The sequence below is a fragment of the Castor canadensis genome, chromosome 15 (assembly GCF_047511655.1).
Source record: "Castor canadensis chromosome 15, mCasCan1.hap1v2, whole genome shotgun sequence".
NCBI classification, from domain to species: Eukaryota; Metazoa; Chordata; class Mammalia; order Rodentia; family Castoridae; genus Castor; species Castor canadensis.
Window position 1 is genome coordinate 101,521,824 of NC_133400.1, and position 22,172 is coordinate 101,543,995.

The window sequence follows — 22,172 nt, forward strand, 5'->3', positions numbered from 1 at the left end:
CAGCCCTCCAGCCTCCACCAGCAACAGTGAGAGGCCAGCGCCCAAGAAACAGCTGCCTCTACAGCCTCCCGCATGTCCCACTCCACCATTCCCCTCACTCCACCGGACGGACCGGAGCCCAGACCAGCAGGAAGCTGAGCTTCAGAACTCAGAAATTTTGCCCCAAAATGCTACTCAAAGAATTGCATTAGAGCAGGCGTGGTGGTGCATGGTGCTCCCAGCTACCCACGAGGCCAGGCAGGAGGGTTGTGAGTTTGAGGCCAGTCTAGGCAGCATAGCAAATCTCTGTCTTAAAAAGGCAGGGGGACTGGAAGTTGGGGGTGTAGTTCAGTGGTACAGCACTTGTCTAGCATGTGCGAGGTCTTAGGTTCTATCTCCAGTAACAAAAAAAAAAAAAGAAAGAGAGAGAGAGAGAGAGAGATAATTGCATTGGGTGGCAGAGCTGCACAGGACTGAAAAATTCTGCCCTAGAGAGAACACCTAATTAAATCCTGAACAAGCAAGGTGATGTTTGCCTCCCCAGCTCAACCCCCGTTGGGGTCTGAGAACTGTGTTCACATCCCAGATGTTTCAATGATACCAGGGAAACTTCCAGCTCAGCCCAACCAGAACGTCTCCCACAAAGACGGGCGTTGAGAAGAAGGGTCATTCGGCCATCAGCGAGGTGGTGACCGAGAATACACCACCACATTCCCAAGTTCATCCAGGGAGAGGGCGTGAAGAAGTGTGTCCGGAGGACACTTAGAGATCCGAGAACTTGCCATGAAGATGGGGACCCCAGGTGAGCACACCAGGCCCACAAGCTGTCTGGGCCAAAGGAATAAGGAACGTCCCAGATCACATCCGTCTGTGCTTATCCCAAAAACTTGAGGATAAAAACTCACCAAACAAGCTCTATACTTCAGTGACCTATGTCCCTGTTTCCACGTTCAAAAATCTACAGACAGCCTGAGTGGACGAGTGTCAAGTAAAATTATGAAACTGCCAAAAAAAGAAAAGAAAAGAAAAGAAAAACAATGCCAGGGAAGCAAAAGTGTTTGAAATAATTGTAACGATCAAGACCAAAAGGACAAGAGGCCAAGTTGAAAAGCAAACAAGCTTTGTGCTAAACATTGCAAAAATGAATTTGTTCAAAACTTGTTACTTTCAAAAAAACAGAATTCTGAGGTGGCAGGTGCTGATGGTTGCCCACGTGAGTGAGAATGCGGTAGCGTGTGCTGGTGACCTGCACACACCCTCTCATACCCTCTGTTCTCAGTGCTGTGGGTTGAACCTGGGGCCTCGCTCATGCTAGGAAGCTTGGCACCATGGAGGTCCCCAGGGTGAAGCTCGAGCCTAGGTGTGTGGGATGAGGAGCTGTGCTTCCAGATGCTGGGTTGTGGGAAGGGCCAGGGTCTCACCCTGGGAGAACTGGCCTCTGTGTTCAGGGGACAGGAATGAGGTCAGCATTTTGTAGCCCAGTGGGCAGGGAGAGCATAGTGTGAGCCCTGGGGTGGGAGCAGCACCAGGAGTGGCAAGAACTGGGGCTTCACTCCAATTACCACCACAGCCTCAGGAGGGCAGGCCTCCAGTAGGGACCATGCTGTGATTTGCACAGAAGAATTTACTTTGTGTGATGGGGGTTAACGGGTAGAGGGGGACAGAGGGAGCAGTCTAGTTAGGAGGCCTGGGGATATCTGCAGTCCAACAGGAAGGGACACCATTGGGGAACAGAGTTAAAGAAAGATCTCCCAGCCTGGAAATCCTCCCCACAAAAGCAGCAGAGAAAGAAAACACGCTGGTTACCGAGTGGGTCTGCTGAGGACCACCAGACAGACAGAAGGCAGCTGGTCTACCCACACAGACTCATTGGGAGGAAGCAAACATCCTTCAACTTCTTGCTGCAGCTGGCTTTGCCACCTGGAGCCGCACCCCCCGGTGTCAGGGTCCCACCCTTCTATGGAGACAGGAAGGCAAGGCCATGTCGCCATGTCTGCCTTTCTGGAGATATGGGCCCAGGTCCCTTAAGGACATTCCTGGGTCCTGCAGCTGGAGAGGCCTGTCTAGTCTTCAAAAGGACTTTGTGTACATTTCACAGTCAGGAGAAAGAACCCACGAGGCAGGGTCTCCAAGGTCAAGCCTCTGAGAAAAAGAGGGGAGGGAAAACCGTTCTCCATTTTCAAGCAGGAGAATCAATTCTCTGAGTTTTAGTCAATTTGTCCTGACTGTCCACTAGGGTTTGGCACCGCTGTGGATGGGGAGGGGTCAGATCGAGAAGCTCTGGCTGAGTGGGTGAAAGTCCAGGTGGGCAGGACAAGGATGGGTGAAGGGCCTGGTGGAGGGGGCTGTGCCTGGCAGGGGTCCCGTGTCTTTGTCTTTCAGATGACACTGGCCTAGCAGTTAAGCACGCCACAGTGACCAGCACCTCCTAGTTTGGATTTTGCTAATGAAGCAGCCCAGGCTCACACAGGCTGTTACAAACCTTCCCTCCTTCTTTCCCTTCCTTTCTTCCTTCCTTCCCTCCTTCCTTTCTCCTCCCTCCCTTCTTTCCTTCCTTCCTTTCTCCCTCCTTCCCTTCCTTACTTACTTCTCTCCTTCCTTCCTTCCTTCCTTCCCTCCTTCCTTCCTTCCTTCCTTCCTCCTTCCTTCTTCCTTCCTTCCTTCCTTCCTCCTTCCTTCCTTCCTTCCTCCTTCCTTCCTTCCTTCCTTCCTCCTTCCTTCCTTCCTTCCTTTCTCCCTCCTTCTCTTCCTTACTTACTTCTCTCCTTCCTTCCTTCCTTTCTCCCTCCTTCTCTTCCTTACTTCTCTCCTTCCTTCCTTCCTTCCTTCCTTTCTCCCTCCTTCTCTTCCTTACTTCTCTCCTTCCTTCCTTCCTTCCTCCTCCCTCCCTTCCTTCCCTCCCTCCTTCCCTCTTTACCTTCCTCCATGATCCTTCTTTGATGGCACACAAGCACATTTGCTTCTTTAACCAACACTTCAGTGACACGAGGAGACTCACAGTGTTGGGTAATCCACACCACCCTCCACCCCACCCCGCTGTCCACTTCCAGGACTTTGTGACATCCCAAACACAAACTCTGTACCTGTTAAGTTAAACACTGTCTCCCACTCCCTCCCCCCAGCTCCTGGTGACCTCTACTCGGGTCTCTGAATGTGATGACTCTAGGCCCCTCTTGTAAGTGGATTATGCAACATTTGTGCTTTCATGACTGGCTTATTCACTCCGCCTGTTGTTAAGGTTCACCCAGGAAGTAGCATGTGTTAGAATTTTCTTCCTTTTTAAGGCTGAATTAATTTCTATTGTCACCATATGTTTTATATATATATTTTTTGTGTGTGTGATACTGAGGTTTGAGCTTGGGTCTACACCTTGAGCAACTCCACCAGCCCTTTTTGCTTTGGTTACTTTTGAGACAGGGTCTCCTGTTTTGCCGGGCTGGCCTGACCACTTCCTCCTGGCTTAGGCTTCCTGAGTAGCTGGGATAACGGGCACACACCACCATGCCCTACTTTTTTTTGTCAAGATGGGATCTCACTAACTTTTTCCCCAGGGTGAACCATGATCCTCTCAATCTCTACTTCCAGAACAGCTGAGATTATAGGTGCGAATCACTGTTCCCAGTCATATGGTATACTTTTGATGTACAGTTAACTGTAGAAATTAAGGTTCGTCAAAAACCTGGAATAGAGCTATGATGTAAGAACTCCACTTCTGGGTATTTATCGAAAGGCAATGAAACTGGAAGAGACACCTGTGCTCTCGTGTTTATCACACACTGTTCACAATAGTCAAGATATGACATCAACCTAGGTGCCCATCCCCAGGTGAGTGGGTGAAGAAGATGAAGCATACAAATACTATAGAGTACTATTCAGCCATGAAAAAGAATGAAATCCTGTTATTTGCTGAGACACGGATGACTCCAGAGACTGTGTGAAGTGAAATAAGCCAGGTACAGAAAGCTTTCTGTGCTAATTCAATCCTCACAACAACCCAAGAGGCAGGAGCTGTCTGCTGGGGACTTGAGTGTGTGTAGAAATGTGTCGGTGTGTTTCCTGACCTAAGTGAAAGACAACAAGATTTGTACATGCTGAGCGTGCTACAGCCAGTGGTGCCCTCACCCTCCCGTCCCCCTACACAGAATGTAAAGGAGGTGAGACCTGTACATCAAAAATCTCACATGGTCAGGCTGGCGGAGTGGCTCAAGTGGTAGAGCGCCTGCCTAGCAAGTGTGAGGTCATGAGTTCAACCCCCAGTACCACCAAAAACAAACCCGAAAGCTCAAGTGGCAGCGTTTTCGTATCGTGCTATTCTCTGGCCAGTCATACCTTTGTGTGTATGAATGGCTGTGCATCTTTGAAGGCAGGAACTGTCCTGTGTTCCAGGTCTGCCAGCCCCAGCCAGACCTCACCCGGAGCCGGCACGGAAGGCAAGGGTCCCTGGTTCCTTCCTCCAGCGAGAACTCGCCTGTCTGGTGCCTCTGGGGGATCTCTGAGCTTCTCTTTGCCTCCTTCACATTTGCTTAGGCTGCTCCTTCTTCTTCTTCCTTTTTTTTTTTTCGGTACTGGGGCTTGAACTCAGGGCCTTCTCCTTGAGCCACTCCACCAGCTTTTTTGTGGTGGGTTTTTCTAGAGACAGAGTTTCAGGAACTATTTGCCAGGCTGGCTTCGAACCACGATCCTCTTATCTCTGCCTCCTGAGTAGCTGGGATTATAGGCATGAGCCACCAGCACCTGGCTAGGCTACCCCTTCTTCAGCCTGGTTGGTTACCTGGATTTTACCACAAAATTTTAACTAGTCTTCACACTTAATGACACAAAGCCCTTCTTCATTTTCTAAATGGTCTATGTACACGTGCCTGGTCAGTCTTTGATGGTAGTCTGGGAGAATTGGGAGTCACCCATGAGCACCTGCGATGTTTGCCTCCTGGAAGGGCATCTGGGATTCACAGTTTGGATGCTTTTTGTCCTGAAGGCCCTCTTGACCTGTGGTCACCCAAGTAGTGACAGTCTAGGAAGCAGTTCCTGCAAGGGGCCATTAATGTCTGGAGCTGGGAGTCAGGCTGTTGTGTTTTTCCTCTTGCCTAGGGTTTTGGGGAGGTAAGTGCTTTCTAGAGATCAAGATCATCCTGGAGCAGCATAGGGGTGAGGGGAGGCTCTCCAAGGTCCATGAATTTCTAATTTCATGCTATGACCTTTGGACATGCCACCATTTATTGCCTGTGGTAGAGGCAACAGAGCTAGCAATCACAGCCTCAAAGGTCACCATCCACTTAACCACTTAGGACAAATGACAGCTACAAGATTCCTCCCCCAAATTCCTGTTTCTACTCAGCTGGCCCAGATGTCTTCTTGAAAAGAATTGGAAGAGCTGGGGTATGGTGTAGGAAGGACAAGGGGTGACCCATGGTGTCTGGTATTGTAGGGTGAGAGGCTCTGCTGGGAGTGGGATGGGGGTGTCAGTCTGGATAGAGGAAGAGTGAGGTGCCAGCACTGGGTCATCTGGAGTCCCAGGTCCTCTCAGCTTGGATGTTGCCAAGTGGCAGACTGAGTGGCCGAAGGACAGCAGAAGACACTCACTGACCGAAGACTCGGTGCTGTTAAGAGCACAGTAAAGCCACAGAAGGGCCAACTGAGCTGAGTTTTCATCTTGCTTCGTTTTAACCATTGTAAGTACAGAACAAATGGTGGCTCCCTACCTTAGGTAGCTGTCTTAGGGCCATGTCCTCAGTCTGCTGAACTGAACATCAGGCAGCTAGCCCTTCGGTCACTAAAATAGCTTCAAGGTTACGTCTCCTCGCTCCGACGTCCAGCCCAGCCAGGTGAGTACTCCCACTCGGTGGGAGGAGACAAGTGACCATGATGACCACAGGCTTCCCCAGCACTCCCACGTGATGACTCCTGCTCCACCCTTTGGTTTGTCTTGTTTTGGTTTTTGAGGCAGGATCGCACTTTGCAGCCCAGCCTGGCCTCGAACTCTTGACCCTCCTGTCTGTCTCTGGGTCACCCGCTCCACCCACGCTCCCCTCTCTGGCCGTGGGAAGACACTAATGTTTGTTTTTCCATATATCTTTGCCATGTTTTCTGAAGACGAGCCGGGCATTAAGTAAATACTATTATTACTGGAGCTCGGTTTACGCAAGAGATAGCATGCCAGGCCCTCGAGGACTGGTGGGCTTTGGTGGAAAAACGGTGACAGCATTTTTCCATTCAGACAACATATCTTATCTAAATCCCCAAGCTGTGAGCAGTAGTGTCCTCTGTGACCTTCCCAGCCACCAGCGCCAACACAAACATGGAGTTCGGACCAGCAACACGGTGGGTGCAAATAGGTCTGAGAGGAGAAAACAGATTTGAAAGCAGGGCCCTCTATGTTCACAGATCTCACTATAAAGTCATGGAAGCAGTACCCCAGCCATGCCTGAGCTGAGAGGACCTGCCAGGCAACTGAGGACATCTGACAATTGTCCACTTTATTTAATATTTTTGTATAGAAAGTGCATTAACCATGTTTACCTTCTTAATTTCCTTCTTTTACCCTCCCTCTCCTGTTAGTGACCTCCCCTTTGTGTAACCTGGTTTTCATAATATTGTTTGTATTTGTTTTGGGTCTGTATTCCACATATGAGGGAAAACATGAGGCCTTTGACTTTCTGAGCCTGGCTGACTTCACTTAAGATGATGTTCTCCAGTTCTAGCCATTTACCTGCAAATGACAATATTTCATAAATTTAATTAAAAAAATGTTTTTGGTGGTACTGGAAATCAGGGCTTTGTGCTTGCTAGCAGGTGCCACCCCTCCGGCCCAAGACTTGTCCACTTTAAGTACAAATGCTTTGCTCAGATTTCTGTGCCTGCTCATGAATTTTTCTGATGAAGGCCACTTAATTCTTCAATTGAGTTTTATGTAGTACAGTTACATCATTTAAATTTTTCTAAGTTACTTACTGAAGCATTTCCATTAAATTCTCAAAAGCAATTTTCGTCAGGATAAATTCCTTTCCACTTGAAATCTGTAATGGGAGCTAGGGTGTAGTGTAGCTCAGTGGTAGAGCTCTTTGTCGAGCTTTTGTGAAGCCCTGGGTTTGCAAAAAAAACAAACAAAAAAACCCCAAACAAACCAAAAACCACCACCAACCAAAACCCACATGAAGTGTACAATGAGGATTTGATTAACCAGTTAGATTTTTATCCTAATCAATACTCACAGCAATAATTTCAGCCACTGACTCAAAGCTTCCTTTTGTCCTCTCTTTTCTCAAGTGCTCAAGTCCAGTGCCCTCGGTTGATTTAAATTTTGCCAACCATGTTCTTTTAAGTTGGTGTTTGGTCAGAGACAACGTGCATCCTAGCTGTTGCCTGAGGCCCTGTTTCCAGTGGACACCACATTGTCTCATTTTCTGGTCATTCTATGTTTAGAATTCCCTGGACAGCCATGCCTTCATAAGGAACGGAATATGAAATTGCACATTGAATAAGGGTTGTACATACCGTCGGTGCTTCCAAACCAATTTTAAATGAAAGCACAATTTCAAGCACAGATACAGCACCTTGGTCATTGGCACTATTAATTAACAGGCTTTCTGTGCTGCTGCTGTAGGATCTCAGTGGCCAGAGGCTGCATAAATTGACGAGCAGAGCTGCGTTTCAATAAATCTTTATTTACACCAACAGATGGGGGCCCACCATAGCCCACTGGCTGTGGTGTGTCTCCCTGGGACTGATGAATGCTGGTTCTTTCTCGTGTCCATGGACGTCTCCTTTGCTTTGAGGACTGACCACAGGAGCCTGGGATGTGCATGGGGAATGTGCTCCAGGACTGTGGCTTTTGTAAAAGTGTCTGCAGCCAACAGTGTGTGTCACCCAGCCATCCATCTTTTTTGGAGGAGCTCAACGTGTTTCAGACTTGAATTCAGACCCAGCCCCCATGGATAGAGGGGGACATTCGTGTCCTAACTTACTGAAAACAGGCAGAGTGGTCACCGAGACCCATCCGGCAGAGTAAGTTGTGTGCAGGGCATGTTATATGACAAAGTAAAAACCCAGCACAAAGAAAGCAGGGCACTCACGGTGCTACTCGTTGTGGCTTAGAGCATCTACCCCGTCGGGACACAGCCCACGTCCGAACCTTCCTGGGAAAACATTGCACTCCACACTTCCGTCACCGCCTGGGACACGAAGCCAACGCAAACAAGCACAGCAAAACTCATTGCAAAGAGCCCACAATTAAACAAGAAACATACTACTCTTGGTGGAATTGAATTATTGATGATGTCCTTCTGGCCTCTGGCTGGGATTAAAGAGTTACCTCGGAATGTTGTCAGGTACACACAACCATCTGAAAATGGCACTGATGTCTCCGGCAGGCATCTGTCCAGAGACCGCCGTTGCTGGTTCCAGTGTAGATGCCATGTGTGCTGACCACAAGCCGGTTTTTCCCATCACGCTTAGCTTATTAGCCTTCCTTTTTACCCGGTTGCCCTGTATTGCAAGAAGCCCTGGGCAGTTACCTGCTCCTGCCTCTTTGCCACCAATGGCTACCAAGGGGAGTAGGAGAGGGAGCGTTTGGGTTCTTCATCTCAGCTTGAAGGTGGACAAGGAAGGCTGGGGGGTGGATGGGTGTGAGGGGAAGGGTCGGCACTGACTGCGCTTGCCACAGAGTCCATGCCTTCCGTGAGAGCCTGGAACTGGACTCGCTAATTATTCAGCGATCGCTGAAAGGGACAGAACACAGAGCCGCTTCCTAGGTACACATCTGTAACTGGGACCAGGAACAGCCGTCCCTGGGCCACAGCTGCCCAGTCTGCCACAAAGCGCACACCTCCCAGAGCTCGTTCTCAGATCACCTTCTGCAGCTCATGGTTGGCTGTGTCCGTCAAAGCTGACCTTCCCCCAGACAGAGGCCACTCGCGCTGTGCACAGGACACCACCCCGGGATCCAGCAGCTACTGCCAACCTCGGGGCCTGGGCCGGAAGGACGTCTGCCCCGTGCTCACAGCAGCTGCATTCACAAGGGCTGAGGCGTGGACACTGTGCCCACGGAGGGATGAATGACTGAAGCAGCCATGCCGCGTACACATGACTCCGTGCCAGCCTTGAAAAGCCGATCTCACTTGGCTGCCATGCAGGGAACCTGGAAGAAACTGTCACTGAAACAACCAGATGGAAGAAAGCACCATGCGATCTCAGAGTCAATGGGAGGAAAAGGTTTAGCACAGAGGTGGAGTGTCCCCTGACCTACTGTGATTAGTTCCTAATTTTCTTCCCAGTGGCATGTCACTGATAAGGGAACATCGGCTTTAGTGGCCTCTCTATGTGCAAACAGTTCTTAGTGAACTTGGACGTGTGGTGAGATCCCTGAGAGGGAAAATGAGTCATTGCGTGACACAGTGTGACTCTCAGGGTCAAAGGAATCCAGAGATGGTGTGAATTACTGCAGGGCGCAGTTTTCAGACGATAATGGCCTAGGGAGGTGGCCTGGGCCCAGGGAGGGGAGAGGAGGGGCGGCGGAGACAAAAGTGGAAGGAATACTTTGGATCTGAGACCTGAAAGGTGCACAGGATCCAGCCTGCCCTGCAGGTGACTGGATCCATGAGGTCTGATGAAGATGGACAGGGCAGGTCTACAGCAGCAGGGCTCTGGGACCCGAGAGGAGGAGGGAGCATGTCTGTAGGAATATGAAGCCTGGAGGACAGGAAATAGTTGGCAGGGCATGTCAACCTCCCTTAGTCCACACAGAGGACTGCAGAGCCTCTGGTCACCCCACCCAGCCAGGCTGACACTCAAGGCAGGCATGTGTCCCCATGAAAGAGCCACAGAGCTTGGCAGGGCCACAAATACGGGTCAAAAACTTAACCCACCACTGCCACTATCACACATGTGTGTGTACACACACACACATGCACACACACACACGTCCAAACCAGAGACATGTGCACACACAAGCCACAAGGGGATATATGCACTCACAGCACATAAACCCATGCGCACAGAAATCACACACATGTACAAACGATTAACACACAACTCACACATTCCTGCACGCACAGCTTTCCTTGAAGGGAAACACGTCTGCTCGGTTCTCTGTCCAGTGCTAGGTCTCTCAATTGTGCACACATTGACGCATTGGCCCCTGGATCTGTGAAGCCCCTTCAGTTGTGAGTGGGAGTGTGTGCACCATGTGGACTCTGGGGAGTGAGCCTGTGGTTTCATCAGCCTACTAAGGTCTGGAGACCCATCAGGAGAGGAGGTGCCTGCAGTGCCTGGCGGGTGGCCCATGCATGTGAGGTAGGTGTTGGGGAAACACAAGCTGAGGGCCCCAGGCAGCAAGGCCTGGGAGCTTCCTGGTCGCAGCGAGGAGAACAGGGTGCTTGGTGTGGGCCGGAGCTCACTTGTCCCAGATCACAGCGAGGGGAGCTGAGCAGGACATGGGAGGAGGAGCCTCTGCACCCTGCTCACCCTCTTTCCTGGGTGGTGTGGGGACAGGACTGCAGGGACCGTGGGTCACTCAGTCACCTTTGCAGCGCAGCCAGGAAGAGCCTGGACAGTGTGCCCACTCCTGAGTCTCAGGTGGCTTTCTCAGGAGGTCCTGCTGCCTCTGACTTGCCACTGTGCTGCGTGTTAAAAGCGAGCCTGGGCTCCGTTTTCATCCCAGATGGAAGACACAGACCTGGAAACAAGGGTCATGAGGAGCAGGCTTGTGCTTTCCACTCCCTAGAAGCAGGAGGCCGGGCAGTGGGTCCCAGGCCACCCATACTCTGCCCATTGTCTTTACATCAGAGGTGCCCACTCCCCTCCCCAGGTCTGATAATTTGCGGGAATGGCACACAGAGCCCCCTGCACCTTTGTGTGCTGGTTTATTCTGACAGACACACATGATCAGCCAGATGAAGATGTACCAAGGGCAGGGTCCAGAAGGGTCCCCATGGAGTTGGGTACCTCTGCCCCAGGCCTGGGTGTGCCCAACAACCTGGAAGTCCTTTGTTTAGGGTCTTCATGAAGATTCCATTACACAACCGATGACTTCCTAGAACAACCCCATCACCGTGGGGGTGGGGCTGACAGCACTGTCCTCTGACCCCATGTTGGCTCCAGCCATGACCATCTCATGAGCTATAGCAGGACAACGGTCTAGACCGTGGGTCTGAAAGTTCTGCGGACAACTGGGGACTCAGCAAATACTAGAAGCGGGATGTCCTTCCATTCACACTCAGGAGCTCTGAGCCAGAAGTGGGGGCAGACTAGATATGTGGCCCTTATCTGTCACACTGCAAGCTGTGTCCCCAGCTCAGATCTCCCTTTAGAGCTCTGCAGACGTCCACTCAAATACCCAACACCGGCTCCAACCCCTTAACCCCCACCCCTGCATTCCTAGGCCTCAGCCTCCCTCTCCAGAGCCCTTGCTCCCATCTGCCAAGCTGCTGGTGTCATTGTCCTCAGTCCCCTGATCCTGGACAATGGTGACTGCAGCCCTTGGCCCCTTCTCACAGCTAGCCTCTCACTGTGTCCCCCTCAGAGCCACTGAACCTCAGAGGTCAGTGCTGGCCACTCCGTCAGCTCCATGCTCAGACATCACGGGTAACCAGCTCTGCCAGCCTTCCTTTGCCCACTCCCCCTCACACCCTGATCTGGATATATGGCAGGTGCCCTCTGTGTCCACTCAATTCCTTACGAGTTTGGCCTGGGCTCTGGGTCACCACGGCTGCTGAAAAACATGCAGTGACCGTGAAAGCCTGTGGCCATCCACAGATACACAACAAATGACTTGCCAGGTTTTTTCTGTCCACCCTCCCTTCCTGTCCGCTGGCTTCCCATGTCCCCAGCCATCCCATGTCCCCCCTGCTCATCCCTTCAAGATCAACTCCCAAAACCTCCCTGCTGGCCGAGGCTGCTCCTTTCCACAGGCCCAGAGATTAGGTTTGTGCCTTTCATGATACGGTGTGCCCTTGTTGGCAGGGGGCAGCCTACCCTGCTGCACTAGATGCTCAGAAGCCTCTCTCCTGGTCCCCAGCCTAAGAGTGGCCCCTGTGCAGAGCAGGCACCTGGTGGTGACTGGGGCTTCTCCAGGTTTTATGTCCAGAGCTTGAAGCTAGTCAGGGTGCCTGAGTGGTTCTTCCCAGCCCTGACCCCTTTCCGACATGTCCTGGGGCTGCTCGGGGTGTCTTGTAGGCCTTGGTCTGAAGGCCTGGTTGGTTGTCACAACCCAGCCTATCCAGTAACAGCTGCCGGCTCTGAGGAACCTGGGTAAATGTGTAACTGGACCCACACCAGCTCATCTCCACAGTGGAACCGTCCATCACCCCAGCTTCCTGGAAGGGCCCAATGTGACAGTCACTTGGCCTCTGTCCATCCTGGCCAAGTCTGACTGCCTGTGACCCCCGCTGGGTCCTCCCCCAGCCTGTGTACAGAGCGTCCTGGGAACGGCTCCATGTCCACCCCTTGGGTATAAATAAGCCTGAGTGGCCAGCCGGGGACAGCCACCTCGTCCAGGCTAAAGCGGAAGGTAAGCAGCGCTCTTGGCTCCTTCCATCTCTCTGAGCCATGGACAGGGAGAGGAGGCCGCGGGGAAAGAGCAGCGGGAAGGCCGGCTAAGACTAAGTGGCAGCAAAGAGTGAGGGGCCAGTGGGAGCCGTGTGTCACAGGGACATAACTGCTGGCCCCTTCTCCTCTCTCCAGGCAAGGGCTGTCCTCCCCTCGGCCACCACCCTGGGAACAGCTCCTCCTCAGCCAGCAGGACAGCCAGGACCTCCTGTTTCTTTTGAGAAGGGACTGGTACAGGACCATGCCAGGGTGGCCAAGAGCCCTTGGGGGCCTCCTCCCCGCATCCCGGGAAAGAATAAGGCTTTGTTGTTCAGGCAGTGAGCAGCAGGGAGGCTTGGGTTCCACAGGCCCCACAGGGTCCAGGGGAGTGTGGTTTTCTGCATGTCCCTCAAGCAGTGACTTTGGCCTGGGTCTGCTGTGCCCTGCCTCCTGTGGAACCTCGACTTGCTCCGCTGTAAATCAAACTCCTACAACCCAGGGCTCTCTGGGACTGTGGCATGGATCAGACGAGCTAAGTAGTGTGGAAGTGTTTTCCAAACCTCAATTCTTACTTTTTTTCAAGTGACAGTGTCGGTTGTGATAAGGGTCACTGAAGGGAACTTGGGAGCCTGGGTCTCACTCCTAGTTCTGTATCTTATTTAGCTGTATGGCCTGGGGGACGTCACTAGACCTCTCTTTTTCTGCAAAATGGCATCACTAGCTTCATCTGAAAACCATTATCAGGACCTGCCCTGTCCCAGCACTGTCTTGGGAGTGTGGGTTCTGTTTTGACCTCACAGCTTTTGTGGGGCTGATGGGCTGGCTGCCAGGTGGGAGGAAACAGACAAGGGCGGCACAGAAAACAAGCATAGGACAGAGAGTCCCAGGTGAGGAGGAGGTGAGCTAGGATGAGGGGGTCTCGGGGCAGATGGAGGCGTGGGGAGACCAGATGTTGACATAGGACAGCAATGAGAAGGAGCCCCACCTGTGCTGGGCAGTGTAGACCATCCAGGTCGGGGTCACAGAAGGAGGGGCCGGCAGAGAAGGAGCGGTGCCCAGTTTGTTTTCAGGACCCTGCTGTGGCCGACTTAGGCTGGACTTGGGCAGCAGCAGATCACAGCTGAGAGCAAGCAGCTGCTCCCTGTGACATGCTCCCAGAACAGTGGCCATGGTACTGCTTCTGGTGACAGTGGCCTTGATACCTCTGGGACAGTGCCCTCTGCTGCGTCCATTCTGACCTGTGGGTGCCCGAGGCAGGTCCCGGCCCCCAAAGTCTCCAGTGAGTCGGCCTGACTCAGCTTAGACCAGCACTGTGAGAACAGTGGAAATCAGACGCATAGGGCAGCAGATGAGGTGGTGACGGGTCAGAAAGCAAAGGTCGGATGACTTGAGCAGAACGGAGTTCACCGGGCTTCAGCGGAAGGCACTGTGCACGGAGTCTCCTGACCCTGGTGTGGAAGGCCGGGGCAACCTTTTAGCTTTGCATCACTGTAACGAAATTCTGAGACAAAGAGAAAAGGTTTAGGTCCTGAAGTTTCCAGGCCATGGTCCAGGGGGACCCACTACTTTGGGCCTCTTGTGGGGGTGTCAGATGGCAATGGTGCAGGATACATGGCAGAGGAAAGTACTCACCATGAAGGAAAAAGAAAATCCCCCAATCTCTTTCAAAAACACGTCTTCAATGACCGAGGGCCCTTGTAAAGTCCACTGCACCCTCCCCCCGCTCCAAGGCACCACCCTGGAGACCAAGCTTTTAACTCATGGACCTTTGGGGCCATCAGTTCAGCACAAAGTAAGATGGAAGGCCGAGCTGTGTGCAGGTGAGGCAGGGGAATGTAGTCATCAAGGTGACCTTGAGTTAGTACTAAGGTGTCAGTGCCCAGCAGTGTGAACTGGGGGAGAGGGGAGGCAGGGGACAGGAAGACTAAGAAGTAACAGATTGGTACCCTCCCTCTAAGGACCAAGTGCCATGTGTCCTTGTAGTCAAAACTGAATGACTGATAGAACTAACATTTGCCCACTTGGTCAAGAGGAGTGAGGTGGAATGGTTAGTGGGTCCAGCCCAGGAACCTTCCCTCGAGGACCCCAGGCTAGCCCCATGCGCTGTCTGAGGCTGGTGCAGAGCCTCAGGTTCAAGGGAGAAGGGCACTGGGCTCATCTAGCTGTCCTGTACACAGTGACCCTGAGCCCTGGCAGTGCTTCAGAGCCATCTGGGAAGTTAAAAAAAATCTATTCCTGGCTCAGCATAGACCATCAAAGCAGACTGTGATGACCAGTCTGGGCGGATAGGGCCCTGGAGTCCACGGGGACCACTTTGTGACAGCCATTGAGAGTGGTCTGCCTGAAGCTTGGGGCAGGTGGGAAAGGCCTGGGGTTGGGTGGAGCCATGGCACCCAATCCTAGCTTCATGAGAGGAACCTGGAGACACTAAGACCCATTCCCAGGCCACCTAGGGCCATCTGATCAGTATTATGGTGGGAGGGAGTTGGGAGGAGGTTCCTCAAAAACCTGCTGGCTGCACACACCATGGGTCACCCGGTCCCAGGCAGAAGTCCAAGGTCAAGGTGTCCCAGGGCTGGTTTTTCCAAGGCTCCCTTCTTGACTTGTGGACACGTCTTCTCTGTGTCCTCACGGGGTCATCATCTGTGTGTCTGTGTCCTGATCGCCTCATCTTAGAGGGACGCCAGTCAGTTTGCAGTCGGACCCACTGTAGGGATCTCATTTTACCTTAATTAATCAATTCTAAAAGACCCTATCTCCAAATTCAGTCACATTCTCAGGCCTCAAGGCAATTCATCCTGTAACAGCGCTTATTACCTAGGTGTTTCCCATGGAGCTCTGACTCCATCCCCCTCCTCACTCTTGGTGGTCAGGGACTCTCCTCAGCCACCTGGCTGCAGAGGGCTGGCCGGAGGGCACCCTCTGGTCACTGAATAATCTCCTGTCACCCTTCACAAAATGTCATTCCAGGGTACGAAGAAGTGAGCACTTGCTCAGAGATGGCTCCTGCCAATGTGGACCTGAAGACCACCATCCTTTGCCTTCTGAGTTTGGCCAGCCTGGCAGCTGGGGACCGGGTATACATACACCCCTTCCACCTCCTCTTCTACAGTCAGAGCAGCTGTGCCCAGCTGGAGAAGACCAGTGCGGAGATGCCCACGGAGCCGACCTTCACGCCAGTGCCCATTCAGGCCAAGACCTCCCCTGTGGACGAGCAGGCCCTGCGTGATCAGCTGGTGCTGGCCACTGAGAAGCTGGGGGCTGAGGACAGACTGAGGGCCTCAGAGGTTGGGATGATGGCCAATTTCATGGGCTTCCGCATGTACAAGACACTGAGCGAGGCCCAGAGCGGGGCCAGTGGGGCCAGCGGGGCCAGCGGGGCTGTCCTCTCCCCGATGGCTCTCTTTGGCACCTTGGCTTCTTTCTACCTGGGTGCCTTGGACCCCACTGCCAGCCAGCTGCAGGCATTCCTGGGCGTACCTGGGAAGGACCAGGACTGCACCTCCCGGCTGGACGGGCACAAGGTCTTCTCTGCACTGCAGGCCATCCAGGGCCTGCTGGTCACCCAGGGCGGGGTCAGCAGCCAGGCGCGCCTGCTCCTGTCCACAGTGGTGGGCCTGTTCACAGCTCCAGGCCTGCGCCTGAAGCAGCCGTTCGTGCAGGGCCTGGCACCCTTCGCCCCTGCTGTGCTACCGCGCTCTCTGGATTTGTCCAACCCAGACCTCGCTGCCGAGAAGATAAACCGGTTCATGCAGGCTGTGACAGGGTGGAGGATGAAGGGGCCCCTCGTGGGGGTCAAGGCAGGCAGCACCCTGCTCTTCAACACTCATGTTCATTTCCAAGGTGAGGTAAACCCTGCTGTCAGCCCCAGCCTCGGCTTGTGCAAAGGATAGCTTCTTTATCTCCATGGGTTTAGGGAGACATCTCTGACTCCATGACCTTAGTATCTGTGCTGGCTGAGCCAAGCAGGCCGGGCCTTGGGGCTGGGCAGGGGTGGCCACTCCAGACAGTTGGTGACAACTAAAGATGTGATGTGTCTTCTGTTGGTCTGGCAGCCTGGTAACGCATCCGTCTGATGTTCTGGTGCACCTTGGTAGCAAAGCTTTCTTCATTTCATCTCTGCTGGTACCTCCAGGGCGCTGCTCGGGCACCTGTCTGGTGTGTTTCATTGCCGGGACGGCTGACCTGCTGGGGTTCTCCATTGCTTGGTCTCACATCCACTTGAGGTTATCCCCAATTTTGTTGCTTTCCAGTCCCATCCCAGGACTGTTTGGGGGGTCAGTCGAGAGCCTTAGTAGCTCCCAAATCTGTTAGATTCCAGGTTTTCTGTGGAGAGGGGAACTGATTCATCTCAGAGCACCTAAGGCTGTAGAATTTGCTCTTCGCCCCACAGGTGCGCTAGCCAGTCTGTGTCTGTGGTTTGTTTCCTCATGGAGTCTGTCATAAGTTTTTGCAAATGAGGCTTCCCTAGGAAGGAGGGTCCTTGATGGGGCACGCCCTACCCACCAGCCACCCTACTGTGTGTAGCTACTTCATCACTAAATCCCCTCTGGTGCAGGGAGACCTGCTAGTGTCTGTTTACAGGTGAAGTAAAGGAGGTTGAGAAGAGCAAGGTCCTGCTTAGGACGGCACAGCCCCTGGATCTATGCCAGGATAGGTTTGTGTCAAGAGAAGGTCAAGGACCAGGGTTGCTGGCCTACAAGGCACACCAGCTTGTTCACTTACATCGCTTTGCATTGGGAGGGCATCACCAGAACATCCCCACCACAAAGGTTGTGTATTCACTCAATGAACAAATAAGTCAGGCTTGCAAGGCTTGGAGGGGCAAGAGAAGGATGAGCAGCAGAGATGAGGGTGAGGAGTGAGGCAGAGCAGCTGCCTTGGCCAAGCACAGGTGGAGAGACTCTGCATGCATTGCTGGGGTGGACTGAACAGGGCAGTCCCGCTCAGAGGTCAGGCCTGCTGGCCTGGGCCTGAGCACTCAGGCAGGGATGCGCCTGAAGTCGTGTGATGCTCAGGCTGGCTGTCGTGGGAACATGCACCAGGGCAGTGGCTGTGTGCATAGATGGTGGAGGCAGGGGAAGGCCGGGCTGAGGGGTTCAACCAGGAAGATATGTGGTCATGAGGTCAGAGTCACACAGGTGCCTGAAGATGGACAGGTGGACACAGAAAGGCTGCTAGCCTTTGACGACTTTCCTGAGTGATGATATCCTTTCAGTCTGTAAATCTCAGAGGAGGAAAGCTCTCAGGCCACCTGCTCAAGGACAGGCCAGATTGCCACGAGGCGGAGGCAGTCGGCCCAGGGGCCAGCCGATGTGGCCACACCCTGTGCGGGGTGGAGGGGAACCTGGAGCTGAGCGTCCATTTTTAAGAGGAGCCATGGGAAAAGACTGAGAAAGGAGAAACCCCTCGCCAAAGGTAAAGGTGTCAGGTCTTGCTGTGGAAGAAGGCTGGTCCTCACCACCCAGATTACAGAGCGAAGAAGGGGCAGAACTGGAGCACAAGTAGAGCAAATCGATCAGCACTCAGAGCCCAGCACTCACTACTGCCACATTCTGGCCTGACCTTGCCGCCACCTGACCTCTCCTGCCTTAGGTTCCATCCAGGGCAGACCCATCCCTTCCTGCCACCATATCTGTCCCCCTGCAAGCTCAGCAGGCCATCTGGAAGTTCTAGGTCCCCTTAGCAAGGATGTCCTGAGAAATACGTGTGTATCACTGGTGAAAGCTTGAGATGTTGGGCCCTTGGTACCCAGGGTGTCCTTTGCCCAGCACTCAATGTCCCCTGAGCCCAGGTGGCCCCAGCAGGTTCTGTGACACCAGCTGACTTGACCTGTGGAGGTTTACTTAACCCCCACAGGGCTGGTGAGCTGCAAGCGCAGAGCAGCTGCCTCCTTCCGGTCCAGCATCTCTGGAGGGCTGGCTGGCCACTGAAGAGGGGCTGCTGCAGCCGGGCACCAGGAGGGGTCTAAGAAACTGTCAACTGGGAGTTAAATTGCCCGGCCCCCAAATCTTAGCTCATTTAAAGGAAAAATAAAACATTAAACGTGGTGCTTACAATAAAGGCCTGTCATTAACATTAACGGGGCTTCAACAGTGTTTTGTAGTGCTCTGCTCTTAGCCAGACATCCTTGAAGACAGTTGGGTCATTTCACCTGTCTCAAAACCTCAGGTCGTTGCTGGCGTGTCCCAGGTCTTCTTCAGGTGGCAGAGAAGTCCCCAGGCCAGGACAGGGCAGCCTGGTGGCTGGGCAGGGAAAGAGGCTGAGGTGGGAGAGGGCCTGTGAGCAGCAATCAGAGGCTTGCCTATCTCTGCTTGACTCCTGCCGGGCCGCTGACCCCGTCCCCCTGGTCTCTGTGGTTTCAGGGAAGATGAAGGGCTTCTCCCTGCTGGCTGAGCCGCAGGAATTCTGGGTGGACAACAGCACCTCGGTGTCTGTCCACGTGCTCTCGGGCACTGGCACCTTCCAGCACTGGAGTGACCCTCAGAACAACTTCTCCATGACTCGTGTGCCCATGGGTGAGAGCGCTGCCCTGCTGCTGATCCAGCCCAGCTGCCCCTCTGACCTGGACAGGGTTGAGGCCCTTGCCTTTCATCACGACCTCCTGACCTGGATGAAGAATTTGTCTCCCTGGTAGGAACTGTGGACTTCCCTGGCAGGTGGGGGAGCAGCGCTGAGCTTCTGCTTAGGGTGTGTGTGTGGGGGGGTGGTACCAGGCTGGCTGGGCCCTGGGTGTCCCCTGTCAACTCCCCATCCTTCCAACGAGCTGGCTCTTCTGGAGCAGTTGGGGCAGGGGAGCATGCTTCTTATAGGCAGGTATTTGTCTACCAGTTTTGCAGGGAGAGAAGACATTTGGCTGGCCCTCTGAGAGGGACCCTCAACCCCACACACGTGCCCTGGTGCGTCCACGCACCCCAGAGCATCTTGGGCTGATGGGGGTAGGCGGCTTGGACTCCTCTCGAGTCCCTTTCACAAGGACCTTACTCAGCTCCAGGGCCCCCTGTGTGAGGACCCACAGCAGGGTCCCAGGGCAGAGGTGGCCTGGGCTCTGCTTCCTGCTGTGAGAACAAAGCAGTTACCTCCCACGAAGCACTGGCCTTGACCTCACGGTGAGTCTAGACCGGTGGACCAGACAGCTGCTTCCAAGACAACACAGACGGACACAGACTCATGATGATTCTGGCTTTTTTTTAAGTGTGTTTTTTCCAATTGCTGTAAAATAGACATAAAGTTTGCCATTTTAGCTTTTTTTTTTTTTGAGGTGCTGGGGATGGAACCCAGGGTCTCATGTATGCTGGGCAAGCGCCCTGCCTCCGAGTCACAGCCCAGTCCCATCTTAACCATTTTTAACTGTGCAGGTCATTAAGAATGGTCAGTGTGGTGCCACCGTCACCATCACCCATCTCCAGAGGGCTCTCTTGCAAAACTGACTGTCCTCATTCAGCACTGAGTCTCCATCCCAGCCCTGTCCCCAGCAGTCCCCACAGTGTCCTCAAGGTTCATCTGGTGGTCACATAAATGACATTTCTTCCTCTCCAAGGTTGAGTGAAGTCCCCTGTCCACCCATCTGTCTGCCTGGGGACACTTGGTGGCTCCCCTCCCTCTAGCAGCATGAGCAGTGTGCTGTGGACAAGGCACATTGTCCCTCTCACCAGGGCTCCCTAGGAAGTGGCTCCAGATCGAGGAGGATGGAGCTGATGTGACAGCTGTGGCAGGCCTGGTGCACCGCCTCCCCTGCTGGGTGTCTCCATTCACAGCGCCTGCAGGCAGGGAGCGAGTGCAACACAGCGTTGTTCTGGAGAGCAGCACATCTTAGATCTCCCTGGGGAGGGAAGGTGCCGCCGAGAGCAGCCTGACACAGAGGACAGACGGCCACACACTGTCCCCAAGATCTCCACCTGTAGGCCCTCTACCACTTCAAATAGCACGCAGGTTTTCATCGTACTTGCTGTTGAGGTTTCTCTTGGGGTGAGGGTGCCCTGGCTGTCCTTTCCTCGTGGACAGGAGTGAGGAGCACACACTACCTGGCTCCCTGGGAGCCTCAGGTCGGCAGGAGCCCCTAGTACCCTAACCATTTTGTTTCTCCAGTACCATCCGCCTGACGCTGCCCCAGCTGGAGCTGCAAGGATCCTATGACCTGCAGGTCCTGCTGGCCCAGGCCAAGCTGCCCACCCTGTTGAGCACTGAGGCAACCCTGGGCAAGATCAGTGATGGCAACCTCAGAGTGGGAGAGGTTGGTGCTGTCATGGGTTGTGTCCAAGGGGAGAGAAGGTGGATTAGGACAGGAGGGGTTAGGGATGGGCTGGCAGGACAGGAGGGAGAGGAAACAGGGCCCAGATGAAAGAGTGGACAGAGTTTTCTGGGCTTCCCAGAAACAGTGCAGAGCAGCAGCCCCCACCAGTTCAACTCTGCCACCTCCTGCTCCAGGTGCATCCCTGGCCCTTATCAGCCTGGTCTGACCTTGGGTCTTTACCAATGCTACAGAAGGGTTGGGACTGAGGGAGGAGATGCGTCCCCTGGCCAGTGCCCTGTCCTACAGGGCTGTCCTTCTTCAGTGAGCTGCAAAGCAGCGGACAGACTCCTGCTATAAGGCCAATGCATTCCGCCCCTCACCTGGGTGCTGTAGGCCCTGTGCTGGTGCTGGGGGACAAAAGAGGTCACTGCAGGGCACAAGCCCACCTTGTTAGCTGGTGGGCCACAGCAGAGAGCCAGTGAGGTGGAGGTGGGGGTGTGGGGTACACTGGGCAGGAACCGCCATGGGAGCTGGTGTTGACAGTGTGAAATGGGGACAGGTGTTACAGCACCTGCCCCAGCAGCCTGGGATGTGTGCTCCCCCAGGACAGCATGACACAGCAGTCCTACACCCTCCTGTGTCCTAGGCCTCCTGTCCTAGGAGAGAGCCCAATGTCCACTGTTTTGCAGGTACTGAATAGCGTTCTCTTTGAACTCAAAGCGGATGAAGGAGTGCAGACCCCCGAGTCTGCCCAGCAACTGGGCGCTACAGAGGCCTTGGAGGTGACCTTGAACAGCCCCTTCCTGTTCGCCATCCACGAGAGGAACTCCGGTGCCCTGCACTTTCTGGGCCGTGTGGACAACCCCCTGAGCACTGTGTGAGGCCTGGCGAGGAAGGGGCCTGTGAGGCTGTGTGCTGGGCCATCAAGGAAGACCAGGCTAGCAGTGAAGAATAACCTTGGGCAAAGTCAGCAGCTGTCACCACAGCCTTCCCCTCTCCTTGTACCCCACAGGCTTTGGCTGGAAAGCAGCCATCTCTCCTAGGTGACTATGTGCTGTGTGTTGGTAACGAGGAGCAGAAAGCCACCTCCTGGGTTGCCGGTTTGTTTTGGAGAATGGGGTGGGAGCCAGGAGCTGGCGTTCTGCACAGGACTACTGTTCTGGGAAGAATCTGAACAGACCAACTTGTTTGTGAACCAAAAAGCAGCCCCTTTTTAGCCAAGAACAGAAATTGGGTTTTAAAATTAAAACACACATTGTTCCCTTGCCTTGGTTTATATTAAGTTCATTGAGCGAGGCTATAACCTCACGTAGTCCCCACAACTCCTCAGTCTTTCTTTCACGTCTAACTGTGGTTTTGAAAAGTATATTACAAGAGGCACAAGGATGTGAACTTATGCTAGAATGTAATACTTGGCTGATTATCCCTTGTGTTTGTCACA

At 53.6% G+C, this 22,172-nt stretch overlaps 2 protein-coding genes across 4 annotated transcripts in view; one reads left to right on the forward strand and one right to left on the reverse strand.

Annotated features, from left to right (window-relative positions):
* Capn9 (calpain 9) overlaps positions 1-5,928 on the reverse strand; it is a 53,480-nt gene extending 47,552 nt beyond the window's left edge. The window contains exon 1 of one of the 3 annotated variants that reach the window (XM_074056895.1): positions 5,679-5,928. In XM_074056895.1, the coding sequence (XP_073912996.1) occupies positions 5,679-5,702 (24 nt within the window). In that variant the 5' untranslated portion in view covers positions 5,703-5,928. The remainder of the gene's footprint in view (positions 1-5,678) is intronic. The other 2 variants (XM_074056897.1, XM_074056896.1) reach the window with 2 other exon arrangements.
* Positions 5,929-12,320: 6,392 nt separating this feature from the next.
* Agt (angiotensinogen) lies at positions 12,321-21,996 on the forward strand. Its single transcript, XM_020186829.2, has 5 exons — positions 12,321-12,481; positions 15,469-16,341; positions 18,864-19,131; positions 20,587-20,731; positions 21,421-21,996. Exons 2-5 carry the CDS (start codon positions 15,498-15,500, stop codon positions 21,610-21,612), a joined length of 1,449 nt encoding a protein of 482 aa, XP_020042418.1. The 5' UTR covers positions 12,321-12,481; positions 15,469-15,497; the 3' UTR covers positions 21,613-21,996.
* Positions 21,997-22,172: the final 176 nt, after the last annotated feature.